Raw genomic sequence first — 23,021 nt, 5'->3', positions numbered from 1 at the left:
ACCTCTTGCAACCGTGCTCGACATGCAACGTCTGCCTCTGATCGATTTACCGTGATTCAATGTTCAGGAATTCAATATTATCTGTTCAAATAATGTAAATCAAAAGTATATTTAAAGAATGAAGCATATCTAAAATCTTAATCTAGAAGATGAAAAACTCTTCTGGATAGATTGTGTTCAACAATTGTAGTCTTAATTTGAATCACGATAAAAGATCAATCCATTAATCATCCTGTTAAATCACTTGAACCTCGGATATTAGACTTTGTACAGATATTTCTTGCCCCCCTTCTATCTTTCTTTATTAATTTCTTACCGGTTGCTGTGTCGAGTTTTGCGGGCTTTGGACCAACAACTGCTGCAGAGCCTGATTCTGTGCTAGCAGCTGCTGCTGTATTTGAATATTCTGCGCCATTGCACTCTGCAGGAAGGCTCGCTGAAGATTCTGTTGGTAGGCCACCATGTCGTTGCTCTGTCCGGGCGGTGAATTGGGGTACTGTGGTAAGTTGAGCCCTTGCATGCTGTAGATCGGAATGGGCATGAAACTCGCGCCCATGCTCATGTTGGTATTCTGCGTGGAGGGGACCTGCTGTGTAGGGCTAAACATGGGCATCATCATTGGCGGTGACATCATGCTCTGCGCGATCGGACTGAAGTTGAAGGCCGCGTTCTGATTAGGGATGTCCATATTGCCGCCACCTTTGATCTTTTTCGATAGTTCGCTCGCGCTGATATTTACATTTTCGTTTCTCGCTATCATCTCCTCAACGAAGTCATCGACCGTGACTATTTTGGTAGCTCGACTGTCAATTCTCTGTAGATTCTCGAGAACCGTTTGGTCGCCGGGTGGCCTAGTGTCATGTAAACCTTTTATCGAAGCGGCCAAACTGCGGGCATCCGATAGTTCGTCAAGATTGCCGTCCAACACGGGCATAAAGAGCTCGTCCAGAAACTGATCCACGTCAGAAGCTTGACTGGGCACTCTCACGCGTCGCACGTGCGACGCCAAGGAAGGCGCTTCGCTGGTGTCCGACATGGCGGACGATTTTACTCCGTATTCACTCTTCTCGATGTAAGCGCGACTAGACTGGCTTCCCGGCAGCGCGCGTTTGCCTGTAAACGCGAGAGGAATAATCAATACGCGGTCGATACGGAAAAATTAGGTTGCATAATTGCCAACTTTCTCCACGATAGAAATTCTCTAAGTAAAATACGTCTTACGTAATTAACAGCGAATTATCGTTGACGTCATGACGTAATGCGTATATGCTATAAAAATTTTTTTAAAAAAATCCCTTAAAACATAATAAAAAGATAAAATAATAAAAAGAATGAGATTTCTTCCCGATGACTTACCAGGATATTGCGACTTGATGAACCTGGTCTGCGACCTTATGTAGCTCTTATCGTCCTCCGATCTTCCGGTTTGACTAACGGACTGAATATCCGGGTATTCAAAGTCAATCGTGAGATCCTCCTCCTCGATGTTGGGCTCCGTTGTCCTTGCAACCCTGCTGTACTTCCTCTCTTGCGTGATATCAGTACGCGTCATGTATTCAACGTTACTGACCGCCGGAGTTTCGCCTATTCTTTCCAAACTGTGATACCGTTCGTTCAACTTGGACGAAGAGAGCCCGAGATTGGCGAGTTTTACCGGTGAAGATACGATTTCCGATTGAAGTAAATTGTCCAAACTTCGGCTACGCTGCTTCTCCTTTTCGAAATAGCGGTCGTTCAAAGCGGATTTCCTCGACAACCCCATTTCCGTCGTGGTGTCCAAAATGACCTCGTGCGATTGCTTTCGTATCTGTATGTAATATGTATCATATTTCTAGACTTATGTTTGGTAAAAAAGTTATTTATTAAGTTATTAAATATAGGATTGAGAGAAAAAGACAAATAAATATAAAAACAACACTCATACGCAAACGTATTGACTAATATAGAATAAGTGATTTTTAATATTTCTTAACAGAAATATAACAAAAACATATTTTTAAATAAATTTCTTAGTTTACGTAATTATCTTAGAATAATTGAATGTTATAATTTGATTTAATATATCTTGAAAAAAAACTATGTATTTAAATATTAGTTAAATTCTTCATTTGCTTGTGTAAAAAATCACAAGATTAATTAAACTAATACATACGGGTGGTTTTACAACGGGTGGCTGCGGTGGAGGAACTGCCGGTCGCCTGGGTACCTGAATCTCTAACTCAACAGGCTTATCAACTGGTTTTGGCGCTGATTTTCTTTCCAGAGGCTGGAAGGTTTTTAAGATAGGAATTTCCATTTCTTGTTCCAACTCCCGAATAACTTGGACGTGCTGGAAAAAGATATTCTATTATTTACAATACAAAAACAACAATTTAACAGCCATTACTTCCATTCTATTGCATTCTCAAGTTCATTATCCCTTAAGAATCCTCTATTTAAGGTCAACGCTAAAATTTTCTTACTTCTCGTTTCTTTATGGATGGCAGACTGTTCTTGCGCTGTTCCAAGAACATGTGCTTGGCGGCGGGAAAAGCTGGCGCCAATTCCATCTCCGAGATCAAGTCCAGGACGTAGTCGAAACCGTTAGTCTCCGTCACGATGGCGTCCGGGCCGTCCAGTTGATTCCAGAGCGTGATGGTCCAGCCGGTGTTCTCCACCCCGTGGTTTCGAACCGCGAGATTGGCCAACTCTTCGCACGTGGTCCAGGAATCCATCGCGCATGTAGTTGTCTCACCTATAAGAAAAATTATCGATTACAATGGAGTTTTCATGGTAGCACTCTTTATTTTTGCGAATTCGAGATTTACCGTCGTAGAAACCAACGTTGAGCGCCATATTTACGCGATTTCTATTGGCCCGCCATTCTAGGACGCACGGTGGATAATTCCTAGGCACTTGGTGCACCGTCTGCTGATTATTATTCATCATACGGTACACCGTTCTCTCGCCTTGCAGCAATTTGCGTTGACAGTAAGCCTTGTAACCGTCGTAGGCGTGATCGGAGACGTATCTGATTAAAGAATATTAATTAGAGATAATTGTAATGATGTATCGCGCGTCCGGTGTGCAACGAAGACACTTACTTCAGAAAATACTTGAAGAGCGTGGCACTGGGCTGGAACGCCGACAAGCAATTGGACAGCAGCAGCCATCCTCTCTCTTTGTTGGCGTCGTTCTCGTTCTTCCAGGTTTGATTCGCCAACTGGCACAGTATCTCGTCCCTCAGCTTCTCGTTCACGATGCCTTTGTTAACGATGTAGTCGCCCAACGCTTGTTCACGTTTGCCGTTGAGATTACTTTCATTCATGAAACGCAATATCATTTTAAAGATCATCAGAGAGTCCGTGTAATCCTGATCGCGAGCCTTCGCTAGGAACGGCGTCTTAATCGGCTCGCGCTTCATCCCGAATATGTGACTCTTGAAATAAATGTTGGTGAACTTCGAGAACTGATACTGATCGATGTCGGGCGGCAGATTGTAGGTGTAGTTCATTGGGATGACTTGGCCGACGACCTTGAGGAGATTTCGTTCGGTGTGCGTGGGTTGCCAATCTGGAAATTACAAAAATATATATAATAATCCAAAAAATGATTTGTGAATAATATGAAACACGTCTAAAGACTTGGATGAGTTTCACAACATTGTTTTAATATTTATTTTGGTAAAAACGTACCATCGAGTTTGCTGTAAATAAAGGCTAGTTCTGCGGGAATTTCCAAATGATTTACACCGGCAACAGCTCGCGAGGTTCTTTCCTGTTCCTCCCGTTGCTGCTTCGCTTTCGCTCGCTCCTTACTGGCTCTCTCGATTTCCGCTCTCTTCACCATCTCGTCCTTCAATATCTTAAATGTCTCTCGTTGCTTCCTACCTCTGTACAGTTTCTGCGCCATCAGAACGCCCTTCTTCATCGCACGGAACTGCTTACGTTCACGGTAACCGCGATACACCGCTTGTATCAGAACTGTGCTTCGAGAAATATTGAGGAATCTTCTGCGTGCCAAGAAGCCCCTTGTGTATCTGCAACGAAACCGTTAGAGCAACGTCCGGGAAAGATTCACACATTTATTCACATTAATCTCACTATTTGTAAGAGGCAGCTGTAGTGAAATAAATTGAAAAAATTTATTTCTGTGAGACATTTAATCGTCACAGAGAATCATGTATATATGTATATATATATAATTAATAAATATATGTTATATATAATTAATATAATTACAAAATTGTGTGTGTATAAATATTCTTCTGCATCTTTCTTGCATAATTTGACACATACCTCTGGACTGTGATGGCCGCTCTCTCCAGAATCAACGCTCTGTTATATTCTAGAGCTCTCTCCAATGATTCGCGTAAAAACACTCGTGTAAGTCCGAGCTGATACTGCGACTGCGCCTCTTTCGGAGCCGCTTTGTCCAAAATTAATCTGCAGAGTTCCTTGTTGGGCGCTCCCCTAGGCAAATGCGTTGAGACAAGATATCGATACCGATCTACAAAGTGTCCGAACAGAAGGCGAACTGGGTAGCCAGTTTTCCTGATGCGGATCGTTTCCAGCATGCCCGTGTATCTTAATTGTTCAAGCACACAAGGCATGTCAAATTTCATCGGTGCCTTCTCGGTGTTCGGCTTGATGCAACGAACAAACCATGGATTACATCTGCAAGCAAAAACTTTAACTGTAACTGTAGCCAAATCATGACAGTAATATAACTATTACAAAACTCTAAGAGATTGATAAAAATGTCAATTAAGATGTTTTATTTAAACCTATTAGAGATTTTTAAAATTATTTACTTTAAATTATTAAATTATTTTGTCGAATTAATTTACATTTGCAATTTTTGTAATATTGCACGACAAATTTATCGTTTGAACCTGGAATGCTTACTGAGACATCGATTCTAAGAGTTGCTGAAGACTATCGTGAAATCGAGCCGAAACAGTCGGGGTTCTCGGCTTCATGGTGACAAATCTGCCATTCGGTTTGTTCATAGTTTTATTAGCTTCGTGAGTGTTTCTGACATGCTGGAACATCTTGCTAACCATCTGTAATCATCATGACCGTGTTACCGCATTACTGTGTAAGACTCCTCCAGCTTAACAGCATAAACTATAGATACGAACTCACCGAAATCTTGCTACTGATCAGCAACTCGACTACATCCGGTCTCAAGGTATCTCTGTTCTTGTCTAAAAAGCCCTCCACATTGTACCAGACCTGTCCGGCGTAATGCCTGATCGCGAACTCAGCGGAGTTCATTCTTGGCCTGGAATACAGTTCGCTCAGCGCGTGATTGTAATGGCATTTCTCCAGGAAAGAAAGATCCGTTGCTTTAGGGAAGTTACTCTCGTCGTCCAGCAGGTGAAGAATGCCCACCGGCTTTTTCGCGATCAGGTGGATCACCGGCAAGTTATCCTGAAGCAGACAAACAAACAATCAAATTATTTCTACGACTCATATGTGCTAATGCTAGCTTATGCTAACGCGTTTCGCGAAATTTTTATGCTACGAAACAATCATTCATATTGCCCAAATAAACCTCACCGTATAGTTGATGGTAGTCCAATCGATCTTCTCCTTTGCGTACTCCTGTTGCTCGAGCTTGAAGATGTGCTTGTTGAAATAGAACTGCAGGTTCTCGTTCGCGTAGTTGATGCATAGCTGCTCGAAACTGTTCTCCGTGAAATTTTCGAAGCCGAAGATGTCGAGGATCGAAATGGCGGCCGTCTGCTTTGTGCCCTTATAGACGATATGGTTGACGCGCGCGACTAGCCACGAGAAGAGCGAGCTGTATAGCGCTTTCGCGAAAGCGTCCCTGGCATCGAGGGCTTGGTCAATATTCAAAGCCGTGAAGACTCTCTCATTTCGTGCTTCCTGCGACGATAAACAAACAGATTTATGTCTTGTTAATTTGATGATAGTCGGAACAATGAGAATGTTTACTAACAGATATTTAAAACCGTCGTAAACTTGCTTTTAAACATCCTTATGATGTCTCCGCGACATGTATACATGAATTATGGATTTAATCGTAGATTCAAGAAGATTCAAGGATTGAAAGATGTGTACCGAAGTGAAAACTTACTGTCGTCTTGGTAGTGAGTGCTCGAATGATGCCATCGGAATTTACTTGAAGAAGGTGCGCCGCCCAGCGTATTTCAGCGTCGGAACCGACTTCCACGCCTTCCTGGCCGTGCCTCATTTGCTTCCGGTGAAAGTAAACGTTCCCCAGATGCAGCACGCTGGCTAGAATCTTGAAAATCGTGTCCTGTTCCTCGGACGAGAAGCCGAGGACCTGCATGGCCGACAAGAGCGCCTTGAAATCTTGCACGTCGCTCTTGCCATCGATCTCGCAGTTTCCACCCTGGAACAAATGCGGAAAAAAACTTTAATATTATTTCATTATTAAGTATCTTATTATTAATTTTGCGATATGACCATCCCCTTTTCTAAGCTGAGATGCAGGGATTTTGTTGTACGTTCGCACGCACGCATACCTGGTTTAAATAAAAATACTTGTCCGGTGTAAGCAGGCCGTATTTGTCCCTGAGTTGCTGGTCGAGTCCAGCTAGAAGTTCATAGAACACGTGGTAGTTCCTCTCCTCCGAAGCCTGAGTTACTATCCTACTCTTTTCTAGAAGATATTGCGTTATTCTACCGCCTATGATTGCGCCGCTGAGAAATAGAAAAAGTGTTGTTTGCGTGATGTGCGGCCACAAAACAGAATCGATGAATTTTGTACTTCATTATTCTTTAAAATGTATATATTTTTAAACATTATATACTCACTCTCTAAAGTGAACCTCCAGGTATTTCCCGAATCGACTGCTATTGTCGTTCCGCGGCGTTTTTGCATTCCCAAAGCTCTCCAGGAGCGGCGTCGCTTCTAAAATTTGCTCGGTGACGAGATTGTTCGGCGCGCGATTAACGGCCGCGAGATATTGCATCACCAACTTCGTAGACTCCGTCTTCCCCGAGCCAGACTCGCCGGAAATGACGACCACCTGATTGGCACTGGAGTTATTGGCTGCAGTCACCTGACTGTACGCGGAAGAGCCCACGGCGAATAAATGCCTGCAAAATCGAGTAAAATGGTAAGCAAGACTTTTTCAGACGTAAGTCGATCAAAATACGACCTAAGTTGCAAGACTTATATAAAAGCGAGATAAATGTAAAGTAATAAATTAAGTATTGTTGATGTGTCTAAATAAATCGTTTGCCACAGTCTTTACTTAATTGATGTTTACTTAATCATTAGTCAGTATTTAATTTCGTCTTAGCATTTTATACAAAGTTAAAAAAATAAAGGGATTTAAAAAAAAAATGTATTTTAACCCTCCGTCCTTCCTGGGTTTTTTTGGGCACAAGCGAAATTTTGAGCTTATCAAATATCTCCGAAATAAAGAGAGGGCGAGGTCTGGCTCCTCTCCCTAAAAATAGTTGTTAGTTGTGAGAACTCACTCGCCAAGGGACGCCAAGATCCGGCAGGCTGGACAAAATGGATCCAGGGGGGTAACGAAAGCAGTAAAAATAACGGCGGTGACGGAGGGTTAAGTATTAAAATAAAGAAAAGATAAATCAATCTTTAACAAAATTTGCCAAAATAAGGCAAAGGAAGCAATAGGGCTGAAAGACAATCAAATAAAATTTATTCCGATGGTATCAATCAACTAATGAAACGTTTCGCTCATGTAAAACGAGAAGATTATATATAAAGATTGGTATATTTTTCCTTGTATTTTAATAATTAATATACTTTTTTCAAAAATTAGATAAAGGAATTAATATATACTAACGGTGGGAGTGTACCAAGGATTCGTCCCTCGTAAAGCTTCACTTGATCCAATCCGTAGATGTCGAACATTTTGTACGGGTTCACCGCCACGAGAATACTTCCTGTGTACGTCTAAAAATTTCATCGCGAACGATTATTAAAGCCAGTTATTAACACACTTAGGAATAAATAAATTAAATCGACGGAAAACACGACGTACGTAAATTAATTCCTTGTCGTAACGGATCTTCAGGTTCCATAATAACGACGCCTCGTTCAGATCCCTGCAATTTATTCAATTTGTTTAACACAGGTGCGTGATAATTACGCGATTAGACACGTGATAATTTCGCGACTTACGTCAACTGAATCATGTCCTCCACACCATTTTGACCCAAGTCCTGCCTGGGCTTCACTCCGCTCAGGTTGGTGAGAGTGAAGATTTGCGGCTTAAACACATAATTGTATGCAATTATTCGTCGTTTTTCCGCACGAAGATCCAGAGTGGCCGCGGCGGGCTTGACAACATGCATTTGTATAATTTTGATGACAGATCACGAGCCCGCGATCGCTCGGCGACACTTTCTTTCCAATTTCTAACGGCGCAACGCAGGGACACGGGGAAATGCCTAAAAACGTGACTTTCCAGCTGAAACGAATTTTACGATCGTTCCTGCCACATTTTCTCGCCGCGGTTTCTAAGGAGAACGCCCGATAAAAAAGGAAGATTCGTGCGAATTCACATAAGAAGCGAGAGAGCCACTCACGTGAGACTTAACCGGATACTAGCCCGTCTGCGTTTGCAGTTGCTTCTCCATTGGCGCCGGCGGTAGCAGTTATTTCCGGCAGATTAACGAAATTTTAACGTTATATTTCAAAGAAATAAAAAAAAATTTTGTGTTACTATTTACCATAAGATTTTTGCGACCGTTCTATTTACGGGAAATAATCGCGATAAACTAGAAAAGTGTAAATTATAATCTATCCATTTTGAGGATATTCCTTTCTCTCTTTGAAAAACCTCTAAATTACTTTGATGCTGAATGCTGATACTTTGAGTAATGCAAGCTGAGGCAATGGAGAATAATGAAACCTTCTCAAATTTTATAATTCTGATTTTCTAATTAAACAAATGGATGTCTCCATTGTTGCAAAATGTCGAAGCTGTTATTTCTAAAAGGAATACGAAAAGTTAAACTTATTAAAACTATTATTTATTACAAGAAATTGTTCAGGATGCAGAAAGACATATTGTTGACTTCAGGATTCATAAGATCGATTTCTAATCTGTCAGAATCAAAATATATTTCTAGTACGATTTCTCGAGATGCTATGTGATCATTCCATTGGCTGTGGATGGAATCTTAAAAGCATCTAAGAAATTTACACTTAAGATGCCATTAAATCACAAGATCGGATTGCGAGTACCGTTTTACACCCGTTAAGACATCCTATAATACCTATTTTTTTAAAAGTGATTGGCGTGCATTACGCCAATGCGAAATGCGAGTCGTCATCTATAATGGGACACCGGTGAAGTGCCAGTGCTGCAACTGGTGCACGACAATGCAACGCGGAGAACACAAAGTAGGCGGGCAGGAAAAATTGCGCGTTGTTAAATGACTCGCGATGGGTGTCGGTTGCATAATGAAGCGGGTCCCTCGTGTTAATGGAAACTACGACGTATGTGCGAATAATCGTCCCCGCCGTAACTTCCTTTAAAATTCTACCGTCACCCACGACCGGGAGATCGATGACCGGTGCGGCGCGGCGGCGGCGCGGCGGTGCGATTCAAGGCCCGGTAGCTCGAACTTGAAAATTGCGCGTGCGAAGGACGAAAAAGCGAATGAAAAACGTGGAAACCAGATTGACGCGGACGCCGAGCGCACGACGTGAGAGTTGCCCCTCTCGATCTCGCCTAATGAAACGAATTCAAACGCGCGAGGGTCGCGCTAGAAAGTCAAGAACCGACGAGCGGATCACTCGGTGCGCTACCACGCACTTGCTCCGTTCCTGCTCGATCTGACGGCGGCGTTTGGATTACCTTAATCGCTTGACAGTCGAGCCAAGTTGAAGCGCAAGTTGTCTTCAGCATTTAGCTCCGAGAACTAGTTGGACTATTATATTTCCAAATGTTAGTAATCGAACGGTATAAAATCAACTTTAAATACATTTAGATTACTCTCTTCAGTCGGAAAAAATTAAATAAATTAAATTAATTAATTAAAAGAAGAAACGCAACATTTAATTAAACACTTTGGTGGAGATAAGTGGAGTCAAGTACATTATTATATTTTCAAATATTAGTGATCAAACGGTAAAATCAACTTTAAATACGTTAAAGTACTTGTTTCAAAAAACCAAATTTAAAATAAGGAATCCAACACTTAGGCAAACATTTTGGCGAAGATACGTGAGTCATACGTGAGATAGGTTGGCTCGAATGACGTCGTTTTTAGAAAATTCAAAGTGATTGGTTGCCTGGAGCTGCGAGGTAGCTGCGTATTGTCGATAGAAAGGTCTGTTTACCAATCGAAAGAGTACGTCTGGCCTATCTTTTCTCAACTTGAGTTCTTTCACGTCTACCGTTCGTAGTTATACACGGTTAAGATATGGACGATTAGTAAACGCTTTCTAGACAGTCTTATCTTACCTTTCCGGCGATCACCGCTTGGACCGAAAGTACATTGGCGGCTCTGTGGTATTCCAGAACCTCGCCTGGCAGCACATGGCCGACACCGGGGTCGAACCACACCAGTTCACCCTGCAAATAATATCACTGTACTTCAAATTCAAATAAGCGATTTAATAACGCAGCTTGCTAATATTTCAATAACTCGTGAAATTATTACAATAAATCTTCTTCAAACGTAATATCAGAAATACTTTTTATATTATACTAAATCAAACTATGTCTTTTATACAACTTAAATCAACTTCCACTTGCAATAGAAAATTTCTTGGTGTCCAAATTTCAGTATAGAAACTGATTCAGAACGCTGCGCTGCAATTTCACTTAATTGTAAATAATAACCAGCCTTTCGAAAAATATTCATAGATTTTAACTTCCTCGCTAATCAAGATAACTTGTGTTTATATGCATTTCAAATATATTGCCGCGGAAATAAAAAATATATATTTTTTTAATTGAAGCTTCGCTACAACCGAATATTTTCTTGAATCGATCCATAGACAATTCCAAACCGTTTTCATGTTCCACGACGGGGATCCACGCGCCACGGAAGACGTTTGCATTCGCCTCTTTCCGGTGCAGAAACCGAATATCGACGACGACGTGTCCGGAGAGTTGGAACGGGCGCTGTTCGCGTCGCTGAGCGCTCTGACGTGCGTCGGGACACGCGTCGCCGTCTTCCTCACGTAATTCGACCTCTCTTTGCTCTGCTTCGTCAATACTCCGCTGGTCGAGGGTCTTCTCTGCTCGTCCGCGTTCCGCGCCGTCGGATTCCCCGTCGACGTCTTCCGTCCGATCTTCATGTAGCTCGGTAACGTCGTCGACCTCATCCCCGTTTTCGAGCCTTCCGCTTGTCCTTTCGTCAACAATTCGCTCTGCGACTTCGGCCGACATCTCGCTTGCCTCTCGCTGGTCCACGTGGAATCTCTGCGAGGACACTTGTTACGGGACCAAGAGTCCGTCCTTGAATCCTTTCTCGCGGACCAGGCAGAGTCCGCGCGACAAGCCGTCCTCCCGTCCACGAGATCGTTTCTGTCCGTTTTAAAATTACGCAGCCGATCGATATCCGTTCTGGAGACTAATATAGCGTCATGCTTAACCCTGACCACGTCCTGATCTCGATCTTGGTGCATCCGTCGCTCTAAGGAATCCATTTGATCCACGTTGCTGATTATTTTGCGCCTAGAGATCGTTTTGTCGATCGGCTCTAGTCTCTCTTCGTGAGACGGTTGCCTGGAGGTTTTGCGGGCGACCTTGACATAAATATCGTCACGAGTGACGTCGTCCGCACATCTGGATCGATCAAGCGGATCGGGAACGGGATCTCGCAGATGCCTGACGACTTTCGTCGAGGTGTCCGCGCGTTCTCCACTCGCCCTCGTCCTGGAAAATCTCGTCAGAGTGCCCGGGGGAGTCGCGGAGTCGCGCAATGTCGCGGCGCCAGTCGGTAGCGATATTTTCCGTCGCCGAATCCTCCCATAGATCGGCGCTTCCCTTCCGGCAGTCTCCCTCGTCCTCGAAGAGGAGTACTCCTCCAGTCGAGACGTCTTGGAGGCGTGCACGATCTTCGGCAAGGTCGACGGCCGCGGGAGATCACGATCCTCTTTAACCGAGCGACCGGAACTCGGTCTCGGGAAACCCGATGACGTCCTCGCGACATCCTTCAACTGCGAACTCGCCTCTGTGCTCGCGTGACGTCGCAGGATATCCTGCCTTGAAACCTTCTTCAAGAGTGAGGAAGTGCCTTGACGTTCGGTGTCTTGACGAGTTCGTCTACCGATCGACGGCAACGTTCTCGGTCTTTTCTCGACCTGATTCTTCTCTGGGGTTGAATGGAGCGTCTCGTCGTCGTCCTTGACACATCTGCGCCGCAGGATCTCCTTTCTGGAGACCGCCGGGCCGCGCGGCACCGTGTAATAGGTCTCGCGTCGATCACCCGCGTCCGGAGATGGTCGCCAGGTGGAAGCGCGGCATTGTTGCCTGTTAACCGTTTCCGGCGCGCAGTAATCCAGGGCGGAATTTGTATCTGGGTCTGGGCCGCTGCCGCTCGCATTATGCAACGCGCGTCCGCCGCGGCCGGCGGATAACGGTTCCGCGCTCGCGTAGAAAGCTTCCGAGGAGTGCAGCGAAAAGTGACTCCGCGGGGTCGACGATCGACCCACGGACCAGCGTCGTCGTTGCTGCTGCTGCTGCTGCTGCTTCGCGCTCGATCCCACATTGGCCATCGCTGCCGGGGATATCGGCGATCAGCCGCGCACTTCATGTGCGAACGCGCCACTTGCCTTCTCGCTGAGAACTTCCCTCTTCGCGTAATCGCGCCGAAGATCTCGTTGTCGCCTGTATTGACAGCTCGGTTCCCTCTACCAGATTTTACCAACTTTCTACTAGCTTCGAACATTCATCTTTGCACAGTTGTCTCAAATATAATACATGCATTCGGGAAGAATCTCCGTTTACAAAATCGTGATTAATTTTCCTTGGTTGAGTATTCCATGAAAATAATATTTCACTTCTGATGCTCACCTTTGCTTATAATTGCATAATACGCAATTCGCGTGATTACAGACGCACAATCGCGATTTCTACCGAATACAATCTTCGAGGACGTTCGCGTATGAATCTTTAAACAGAAAGGTGCGTTTATCCTCGGCGTTCCGGCTATTCCCACAGTTCAAGACGCACGATTACGTGTACAAATATCTTACGTTTCTTTTCTTCTTCCCTCGTTCTTTTTAAAACATCGCGTGTAGTATGATCGCGTTTTTCCTCAGTTATAGCAACGTCGAGTTTTCGATTGCATCTCCTTCTTTCAAGTTCGCTCAATTTAAATAACAACCTCGTCGTGGAGATGATGGACGCATGTAGCGTTTCAAGTCAATGCCCGCTGCGCAACTCTCTCGGATCCGCACCGAGGTATCGAGACACACACGTCTTTCACTCGCGAGATCGTCAGGAGATTCGATGCCTCGCTTAAAATTGACGTGACGTGACGGCCGGTCGTTCGGGAAAATGTACAAAACTCCACGCGAACCCGCGAATCACTCCGCCCCAGTCAAATCGTGTCAACTGCGTTTTATGATTCACACGTATTTACAATTTTAATTATTAGCTATAAATTTACTCGGTCAAACAAAGATTTATTAATACAAGTAAACAGGGTGTGCCTTAGTCATTGATATTATTTATTATATTTAATATTTACTATCTCTCTCTCTCTCTCTCTCTCTCTCTCTCTCTCTCTCTCTCTCTCTCTCTCTCTCTCTCTCTTTTCTCTTTTGTGAAATTTAATCACTCGTGCGTAACACGATTTTAACACCGTTTATCATACGAAAAAAAAGCGAAAAGCCGGTCAAGCAGGTTGCGATCGCCCAAACTTCTTTAGTTATCTGTTATCTAGCTATGTCGAGAAAACTGCTTCGTGCGGCTACAGGGTCGCATTTGCGACCAGTGAAACAATATGTCGCATAAAGTTTTCCCGCGTTTCCAATTGAAACCTGCGGCGGGGTCGAATATCTTCAGGATGAACTATAATGAACTATCGCCGGTCCGTCGAGACTTCACATTCTTCCACGTTTAGCCTCCATCCGACGCGCATTTCCGTGTACCGTTTTCCGCCTTCCGTCCGCCGCGGGCTTTTCCCCGCATTTCGGGTTTATTTACAGCAACCGGGTCTTTATCGAGGAGTCCCGTCACGATCGGCGATCGCGGCCTAAGTCGTTCGACGAGGCCCGCGCTGTCGCGCGCATGTTAAATTCGGGTTAAAGAAGTTAGGAGGCCACGCAGGCGTCTATCGGGCTCATTGGGTCAGTGGGCAAAAGTCCGCTGCGGCACACGCGGAATTCGTTAACGGTGCCCGCGGCGGTGGTGTCATCCTCTTCGGTCGTCCCCCCCGGGCCGTAATCCGCCGACTCAACAAAATCGACCCTTTCGCGGAAGGAATGGTTCCTCGGGAGGGAAAAGCCCCCTTTCCCTCGCGAGGCCGAGGATGATCGCGCGCGATGCGGACGCTAGGATGTTCGACGCGGCACTGGAAGTTGCGGGGCCTTCCTTCCCTCTCCGCAACAATTGCCTCGGATACACGCAGTGGCGTATATGCAATTTTAATTGAGACACGCTAATTAGGCCGTGCCCGAAAGCGGCCCATATTTCCCCGATCGGACGCGTCGCTCTAATCGCGCCGCCGGATCGCATATCGCGCTTTCCCCCGTTCGCCGTTTTGTCCGCTACCTATCGGTAGCGCCCAATCTCGGACGGGAGTCTTCTCTGTATATACATATATGCGTTTAAAACCCGTCACGCCGGGATTTAGCGCGATGAAATCATAAGCTACCGGCGCCAGTGGATCGAAGCGCTTTGGGGTGGAACCAAGCGTGCGTCTCTTCTTATATAAATTACGCGCTAAATACGCGCGCGCGCGCAACCGTATGTACACATGCAACGTATACGCGCGTATTACGTACAGGTGGCTTACACGCAGGCGCAGGAACGCACGAAGGGAAGCTAAGTACTCTGCCTAGCGGCCGTGGCGAGTTGCAGAAGAGCGATAGAAATTGTCGATTGCGGAGCGCGGCGAGCGCAACCGCAAGATGGGACACGATTACCTTTTCTTCATCTTCTTGTAGAAATGTCGGATTGATTTATCGACATTAAACAGATTTCCCGGCGTTACGTAACGTCTCTGAAGTGTTTCGTTCCTTAAAATTGAAGAAAAAAAAGAGAGGAAACGGACTTGCGACATAATCGTTTCGTTTGAAAATTGCTCTCTTGGCCAGCGGATAGAAGGCAAAATATATCCGGGCTATAAAAGAAGCACACGGCACAGCTCATTAAATCTCCGGCGGCTTCATGTCTTCATTTTTGATAATATGCCGGTTGTTTAATATCCATTTCAATTTCGTTAATGCCCTTCTACTGCACTCGCTCCTCGACGTGAGGATTGCTTCCTTAATTATTCCGCCGCTCATTATCCGCGATTGGATGCGCGGGGAGCGAAGTAAAAGTGAGAAGCCGCCATTGCGCCAGCCCGCTCGCGATGCATTCCAAACGCATCCATCGCAAAAAGAAAATAATGTTAGCCTCTACATTGCTATAGTCATTCGTAGGTTATGATGCTAAATTTAGAAGCTCTAACGCGGATTAAGTCTTGTACACATGCAGTTACGTTAAAACTCACTCGAAAAAGCGCATTTCGAAAGCTTTACTGATGTCTCAAGATGCTTATACATTATGTTTAAAAGTGAATTTTTTAATTTTGCAAGACTTGTTTAATTTCTTTTACTTGAAACGTTTTAGAAAAGCGCATCACACTCCAAACGGTCGATATACACGTTTTTTATTCTTCTCACTTCTTTTTAGAGTTTCCCTGCAGCAACCTTAAAAAGTTCATTTCTCAGGCTTCAGTGTTTTTTCCAATTCTGCAAAGTCGAAAACGATCGGCGCGCGGATCGATCGTTGACTAAGCGTCGAAAGACCGTCGGACGAGGCGTTGGAAAGTGGCTGCTGCGAGCGCGGCGATGCAATTGCGTGTGCGCAGATCATTGACTCCGACCACGCAGCGAGATCCCACCGCGGCGGTCGTGACCACGTAAACATTGTGCAATGCCATGACAATCCAAAAGTGACCGTCTTACGGTCTGCGAGTCTACGAATCTACGAGTGGGAATCGCAACGCCTTAACACGAACGATTGACAAGCTCCGGGAACGACCCATTCTTCTTTCACAACGTCGTGTTCCCTTCGATTTCGCCGACATTCGGTCCGATTATATAGACTTTCTTCGATAAGATTATCGTGTAACTTTAGAAACGCTCGGTACTTAATTCACGCAATACCCCGCAAGCGTGTGTTTGTTATAGCCACGTAAAAACCACTCACGAAAAGTCCGGCCTTTCGAGATACACCATCAGCTAATAAATATCAACTCACCTTTTGCCAGTCGGCATACATCTTGGAACGGCGTTAAATCGACCTCCGTGTGAAAGTATCCGGCATTTTGTGTCAATCGGTCTGTCCTGAAACTAAACGATTCGGACTCATTAGTTTGATTATTATCATTTGAGTCTCAGCTTATAGATTGTCAGCTGACTTGGACGCGATATACCGTTCGAGCTGTCCATCAGTTTTCAATGTCAGATATCTTACGCGCGTGCCGAGAAATATTACGCCAATCGTGTTTGTAACGGAAACATCGCCCAGTGTTGCTGTCCAGCTATCCCTTCCAATCGATCCCGCAACTTCCGGCACAGTTCGAGGAATGTTAATGTTCAGCTCTGAGTTCTTTATTTGTAACGATGCATATATATATATCGTATATTTATTTAATTGCTCAGAGTGGACAATTCTGATTGTAAAGTTAAAGTCGTACTTCTAGTTGTAAAAAGAAAGATTTTCTTGTCGCGAGATATACAAAGAACTTTTATTAAAATTCAGATAATCTTCATAAATGTTACAACTCCGGCCTATGTCGAAGAAAACATTAGTTCGGCGCGCGAGCGCGGCTTGATATCGATCATATAATTGCACGTTCGGAAATATGGGAAGTGTCGCAACGAGTATTCAGCTCCGCAAGATCGAGATACACACGACCACGCGCGTGTCTGTATGTCTACGACGTGTACAAGATGCATACTTAGAAATATCATTTATATATACCTTCCACTGTACATGACATCACTCAGCTGCTGCAAATTGCGCAAAAATAAGCTTGTTTTTTTACACACATTAAAAATGTTTCAATGATTATGGAGCGGAAACTCCCCCCTCCCCTCCCTATAAATGCAAAAGAGATCATGAAACCAAGTTACTTTCTCTCTCAATTCCATTAATTATATTGTCTCTTAGAAATTGACATTCTGCATATGCTTAACTTCGTCAGTTATTGTACTATTACCACTCCTTCTAACAATTATCATTTCTCATTCTCGTGATTGTAACTTCTTTAATTTTCAGATGATTATGTAAATATCAGGCTGTAAAATTATTATTTTCAAAGTCATAAGTTTTCTCATTATTTAGTTTCTTTATTTTTTAAATAGTTATAATATATTTTTAAACATAAATTTTTAGGTTGTAAAATGTTATTCTCAAGGTTTGAGACGGCAGGCTCGTAAACCTACCGTGCAAGCCACTCGGCCCTGCGCTTCGCAGGTCGCGCCGGTCGCGGTGTGTGAGCGAGCACACACTCGCGCGCGTCAAGCGCGACGCGGATAAATCTCTGCGGCTAAGGCTACTTCCAGTAAAAGTAGCAAACGGCCGGCGTCCTTCTCCGGCGTGCTCACCGCGGAATGCATTTCGCAATTTTATGCTAATTTGGTTAGTCACCCTGCTCGATCAGCGGCGAGCTCGCGACTCGCGAGCGCGGCTGCGAGCAGAGGACGCGCGTGGGTTAGATTCGACGGAGCGAGATACGGCGCGGCGAAGACAATGGCGGCGACGGCGATTTGGCCTTTCGACACCGCTGACTGTTCATTGTCTGCCGCACGCCGCGATGTCTTCTATCGTCGGCTCCTTCGGCGACCCCGGCTCACCGGGAAACGGCAAAACTGATGCTAACCGGTTTCGCGAAACGATATTCGTGCCGCGCGCGTCATCCTCTTCTTCTGTCAACATGAGTGTATTTAGTGCCGAGATCAAGTTTCTCGCATGTGCAAGAGTCTCTAAACGTTTGTAACGGGAATTGGAGAGAGATTACTTAGGAAAATTGGAATTAGGCGTTACTTTAAAATTGGAGAAAATGTTGAACTTCGTAGAATTTTAAAAATTGTTACTTCCGTCTCTGGAACGAAAGTTGAAATATAATGTGTATGTGAAATCAAAACAATTCTATTACGTATCAAATATATATTAGAAATGCCCAGTTTCAATGTGATAAAAAAGTTTGAACATATATATATCTACTTTTAATTTTTATTTTAGTTATATAAAATCTTCATTACTTAAAAGATATAATTGTATGGTTATAACATATTAATTACTTTTAATAAAATACTGGAGTGAAAATTAATACGTACAAAGCTGATTTCTAAAGTTGCTCATAATGCTCATATACTTGATGGGTATAATTATGTACAGTATATTAATTAAAAGGTACATGCTGTGCAAATGAAACTTTCGAAATATTTAAATACATATACATATTTACATAATTATACATAATTTTTTTCGAACAATTTCAAGCTTTACTTAAATCCCCTCGCGAAGCTCTCTTAAGGTTAACGCATGCATGCATATTGCTTCGCTATGTGCGAGTTAAGGGATAAAATCTCGAGAGATAATAAATCTCCTTCTCTCTCTCTCTCTCTCTCTCTCTCTCTCTCTCTCTCTCTCTCTCTCTCTATTTTTCTGCAGCGACAATCTTACAGCGAGCGTTAATGGCGGCGAGAGAATAGGAACTTTGCGATGCAAGTTATCCAGGTCAGACAGAGAAAGCAGCAGCCCGGCCGCGCGCGGTGATACAAGGATCTTATGTAATTCATAATCGCGCCTCTCTCGCGGCTCGCGGCTATCGAGGCAAGAGTCAGCCGGGAGATTAATCGTGCGTGATCCTGTCGCTCGTGCATACAACCGGCTTGTTTCAAAGTCACCGTCGCGTCCAGCCGAAACCGCTCGACCGGACCGAGACCCGCCGCGTTTCAAATGGGGCACGGTCTCTCGAACAATATTCAACCCGCGACCGACCTAGCCGATAAGAAAGCAGCTTTTAGGAAGCACTTTCTTCTCTTCGAGTTTTTTTTATTACTCGCTCCGTATCATTCACAATCGGACTTTCGTGCTACGCCATGGCGAACCGTTCGCGTGCGATTGCACTGCGTTTCCGCGGCGTCAATCATTTCCGCGCCTGTCCATAAAAAGACCATTACGAATCTTTAGAATTAAATGAGATTTGTTATAGCGTCGGGATTTCTAAATTTTTAGTATCATCTTTTCTATATATAGTGTCATCTCTCAATATTATTATTATTATTATCCGATAAGGAATAAATCTTGGGAAAATTGCAAATAATATTCGAGCATGTGCAGGATTAAAAAAAAAATGCAGTACATATGTGAGATAGTATTCACTCAAGGAGAATAAAAAACTCCTAACAAACACGAATCCAAAACTCAATTCTCTTGAAGTTAGAAGCGACTTTTTATGTCAAAAAGTCCCATTTGATTTTAAAAATCTTGCTGATCTATTTTTAACACCCTGTATATCCAAATTGCCAAATCTGTCGAAAACAGATTTTGCAAAGTATCCGCAAATTTTGTCTGCAGAATGCCGATAAAAATATAACAGAATTTGCAAATAGAATATGAGATCGGATTGACTCTGCAGAAACCGAGCAATTTGACTTTTGCAATTTTGTGAATGATGCGTTTTAAACGTTTACGAAATGGGGTATTATAGACTCCTATTCGGTTTCCGTTGACAATCTTCTGACAGAGTGTGTCGACAGGCTTCGCCAGCAGAACATGAGTTTAATGCAGACGCGGTTAATGCCAGTCTACCGCAACATTCCGCTCGCATTTGCTGGCATGCCGGTAACATTTCAACCGAGTACATGTAGTACTTTGATTAATCTATTAAAATTCCAATTTAGTATTCGCCACTATATATTTAATGCCACTACTTAATTTTTCAATTCAACATGTTATGTCATGTCTTGAAACTAAGAGCTTCCTTCCTTTTACTGTTTCATATTTAAAAAAATAAATTTTGTAAATCAACTTGCGCAAATACAGCATAAAAAACTTTTGAATCTTCCAGCGCGTTACTAATGATATTACACGTAATATTATACTCATGTAGAAATTACTATCTAAAGCAAAAATATATTATGTAACTGCATTAATTTCGTGGTCGTACGCTCGTTTCCGCTTTCACATATTTCTGTATTAGAGTAGAAGGAGGGCCAGGGGCTGAGAAGTGTTCGTATTCTTTTCAATTTTCCGCGACATGGGTAGGCGCCATTAATGGGAGAACGTCGTCTTCCACGGTAGCCAGACGGATGCATTGTCCTTGAATACTTTCGCCTAATCGTGCGTCGACCGGAATGTCGCGCACCGCGGCACGCCATTTTAAAGCCTGCAGCCGCATGAACTTTTGTTCCGACATTTGCGAAGCGAGACGGGGATCCGTCGCGGTACTCGAGTTGACTCGAGTACCCTCAATTAGACCAGGAGTCATTCCATCCCGAAATCGTTCTCCGTGGATCTGCGAGATCGATTTATATTTGTTCTGGTATTAACTTAACTGTTTCTCGTATTCTATTTATTCTTGTTACACTGTTCACATGATTACACGGTCAACAACGGACACGAGTAACGAGCCGCGCACGTATACGAGCACACGCGCACACGCAAGGCTAAGCCAGGAGCTCGAGCTAAATTTTCTTGATTCTCAACTGGCCTGGTGAGCTCCCGATGCATAAGAGCCGACTGCTAACCTTCGCTCGTTGCTCAGAACAGGTATACAGATCGGGAACTGAAGCTCTTTTACGTGCACACGCATACCACATTATGTTTAGTCAGATCAGACGTACCTGAATGCCACCTTTTTTAAAATTCCAAAAACAAGCAATTTGACAGGTGTCTAGTGACAGATATTTAAAAGACAACTCTTGCATTGATTCTCTTTTTATTGTTAGTAGATAAACCTTTTGCTTTCCTTACAATTAACGAAATGGAGATCGAAAATGTAATCCAAAAGTTTATTCGTGAAGATTAAAATTAGAAAGTAGATTTTCACAGAGGTACGATTAATATTTATATCATTTTTTATCAACAAACAACATATCGTTGTTTCAAGTTTAATTCATATTGTGAAAAAAAAAACAATGCCAGAGATTTTATATTTCTAAATTTTCTATACACATTTTATAATTTATATTTTATATTACAGTCTTTTCTCTTCGAACATGTATTCATAAATTTTACTTTCCACTTCTAACATTGAAAATCACATCATATATATGTATATATTCTTCTTTATTTATCTTATTATATTGAGAGATACAGAGAATATGTTTTAATAATATAATATGATAAAATATAAAAAAGATCTTCGTAAATATTTATTATATCAAATATTATATCAGGTACCTTTTTATTATTTATTATATCAAATATTGTATTAGACTGCTTTTACAATAAGTGCTTCAATTTGTGAATTATACCGAAATATTGTCGTTGCTTCAACTTGACGTCAGGGCAAAATTTTACGAAACACAAATTATAGAAGCTGATTTCAAAATGAGTTAATCTCGTGTCATCACAGCGATATATCGATGACGAACGCGATGATGCGGGACACGTATATCCGCGAGACGATATCGCCGCGACGGGCATCGATGTCTCCGGCGTGGCGCGGCGCGGCGCGGCGTCTTCGACACCGCGCTTATATGCGAGAGAGATCGATCGCGACGACGCCGATCGCGGTGCTACTTTCTCAGCATCGAGAACTCACCTCTGGACGTGTGTCGCCGTGCTTTTTGACAGGATCGTAGCACGAGCCAGGTGGAACGATCGAACCGGCAGAAGAGACGAATTTTCAGTCGAGTGACGTGACTGAAATTCCACGGGGGGGGATCCACGCGGCTCCGGAAAGGAATGCGGGAGCAGCGATTCAGCGAGGGTACGTTGGAACGCGCACACGTTATTTCGCGGGGTACGGCTTCGAAACTGCGCGCGAACCGCGGTCCCGCCCCGTCGTCGTCGTCGTCGTCGCGATCTCTCAATTCTTTTTTATTTCTATCCGAGCGCGTCGCGGACGATCGAGCAACGACTGGCTTCCACGACGCGATTCCGGATCGTGGTATGCGGCCGCTCGACCTCGCCTAAGAGGAAGGTAGCTCGCGCCGCCACCACGAGGAGCCACCATACGCCGTGTTTGTACCGTTACGCACGCGGTATCGGGGTACAGGTGGATCCAGAGACCTGGAGGAAACCTGTGGAGCGACCGGTTTACCTGGTATACCGCCGTCTCGAGGTTTGAAACGTCCTGTAAATCGCCGACGCGGAACAGCAGCGTACCCACACTTTCGGAATCCTGCGCTTCAATTCCATTCGAGATTAACATAAAAATTATAAATAACCAGCGAAGAGAGTGTGCACGCGCACCTTTTGATTTTCTTCGTTGTACTTTAATTTTCTTTTTACATATCGCGGTTTGTCTCACGTTTTACAAATATGATCAACGATCTATAGGCCCGCGCGTGCGATGCGTGCGCGTGAAACGTGCCTGTGTGTAATGCATGTTAATTTATTCGCGGACAAACGTGTTCGGATGAGGAAGTGGCTGCAAAGAGATCTCGCGTTTCGTTGGTCCAATGAAGATTCCTCGAAGTACGCCGCTTTTGGCTCCGCGCACGTCACATTGCGTGCGCCACGTTGCAGGTGCGTTTTTTTCGCCCCATTGCATCTGCGTGTGCGTTTCTCCAAATCAAAACGAACGTATAATATACGAATAGGATTCGCGCTTGGGCGCGCGCGGTCACCAGAATCCCTCAAAGAGGTCAATCTAATCCCCGGGGGCCGTTGTCCCCGAAGCCTGATCGAACGAGACGGAGAATCCTTT

General features: G+C 43.9%; 2 protein-coding genes across 2 annotated transcripts in view; both read right to left on the bottom strand.

The window, feature by feature from the left end:
- Myo10a (unconventional myosin 10A) overlaps positions 1-22,792 on the bottom strand; it is a 40,907-nt gene extending 18,115 nt beyond the window's left edge. Inside the window, exons 1-20 of the mRNA XM_077406491.1 lie at positions 21,912-22,792; positions 16,391-16,482; positions 10,427-10,537; positions 8,134-8,222; positions 7,994-8,057; positions 7,796-7,905; positions 6,789-7,073; positions 6,497-6,674; positions 6,085-6,363; positions 5,544-5,873; positions 5,127-5,414; positions 4,887-5,044; positions 4,278-4,655; positions 3,675-4,018; positions 3,084-3,552; positions 2,808-3,010; positions 2,463-2,734; positions 2,153-2,329; positions 1,357-1,807; positions 317-1,113 (exon numbers count right to left, since the gene is read on the bottom strand). Of these exons, the coding sequence (XP_077262617.1) occupies positions 317-1,113; positions 1,357-1,807; positions 2,153-2,329; positions 2,463-2,734; positions 2,808-3,010; positions 3,084-3,552; positions 3,675-4,018; positions 4,278-4,655; positions 4,887-5,044; positions 5,127-5,414; positions 5,544-5,873; positions 6,085-6,363; positions 6,497-6,674; positions 6,789-7,073; positions 7,796-7,905; positions 7,994-8,057; positions 8,134-8,222; positions 10,427-10,537; positions 16,391-16,411 (5,004 nt within the window). The 5' untranslated portion in view covers positions 16,412-16,482; positions 21,912-22,792. The remainder of the gene's footprint in view (positions 1-316; positions 1,114-1,356; positions 1,808-2,152; positions 2,330-2,462; positions 2,735-2,807; positions 3,011-3,083; positions 3,553-3,674; positions 4,019-4,277; positions 4,656-4,886; positions 5,045-5,126; positions 5,415-5,543; positions 5,874-6,084; positions 6,364-6,496; positions 6,675-6,788; positions 7,074-7,795; positions 7,906-7,993; positions 8,058-8,133; positions 8,223-10,426; positions 10,538-16,390; positions 16,483-21,911) is intronic.
- Positions 10,867-12,703, bottom strand: LOC143897801 (uncharacterized). Its single transcript, XM_077406714.1, has one exon. It carries the CDS (start codon positions 12,688-12,690, stop codon positions 10,867-10,869), a length of 1,824 nt encoding a protein of 607 aa, XP_077262840.1. The 5' UTR covers positions 12,691-12,703.
- Positions 22,793-23,021: the final 229 nt, after the last annotated feature.

This window comes from Temnothorax americanus, unplaced genomic scaffold, assembly GCF_048541705.1.
Source record: "Temnothorax americanus isolate GAGA-0224 unplaced genomic scaffold, ASM4854170v1 Scaffold21, whole genome shotgun sequence".
In the NCBI taxonomy this organism is placed as follows: domain Eukaryota; kingdom Metazoa; phylum Arthropoda; class Insecta; order Hymenoptera; family Formicidae; genus Temnothorax; species Temnothorax americanus.
The sequence above is the reverse complement of the archived record's forward strand: the minus strand, read 5'-3'. Positions and strand labels throughout refer to the sequence as shown.

What these genes read in the sequence shown, in the direction of transcription:
- LOC143897801 (XM_077406714.1), bottom strand. Translation starts at nt 12,690, where the DNA reads ATGGCCAATGTGGGATCGAGCGCGAAGCAGCAGCAGCAGCAGCAGCAA.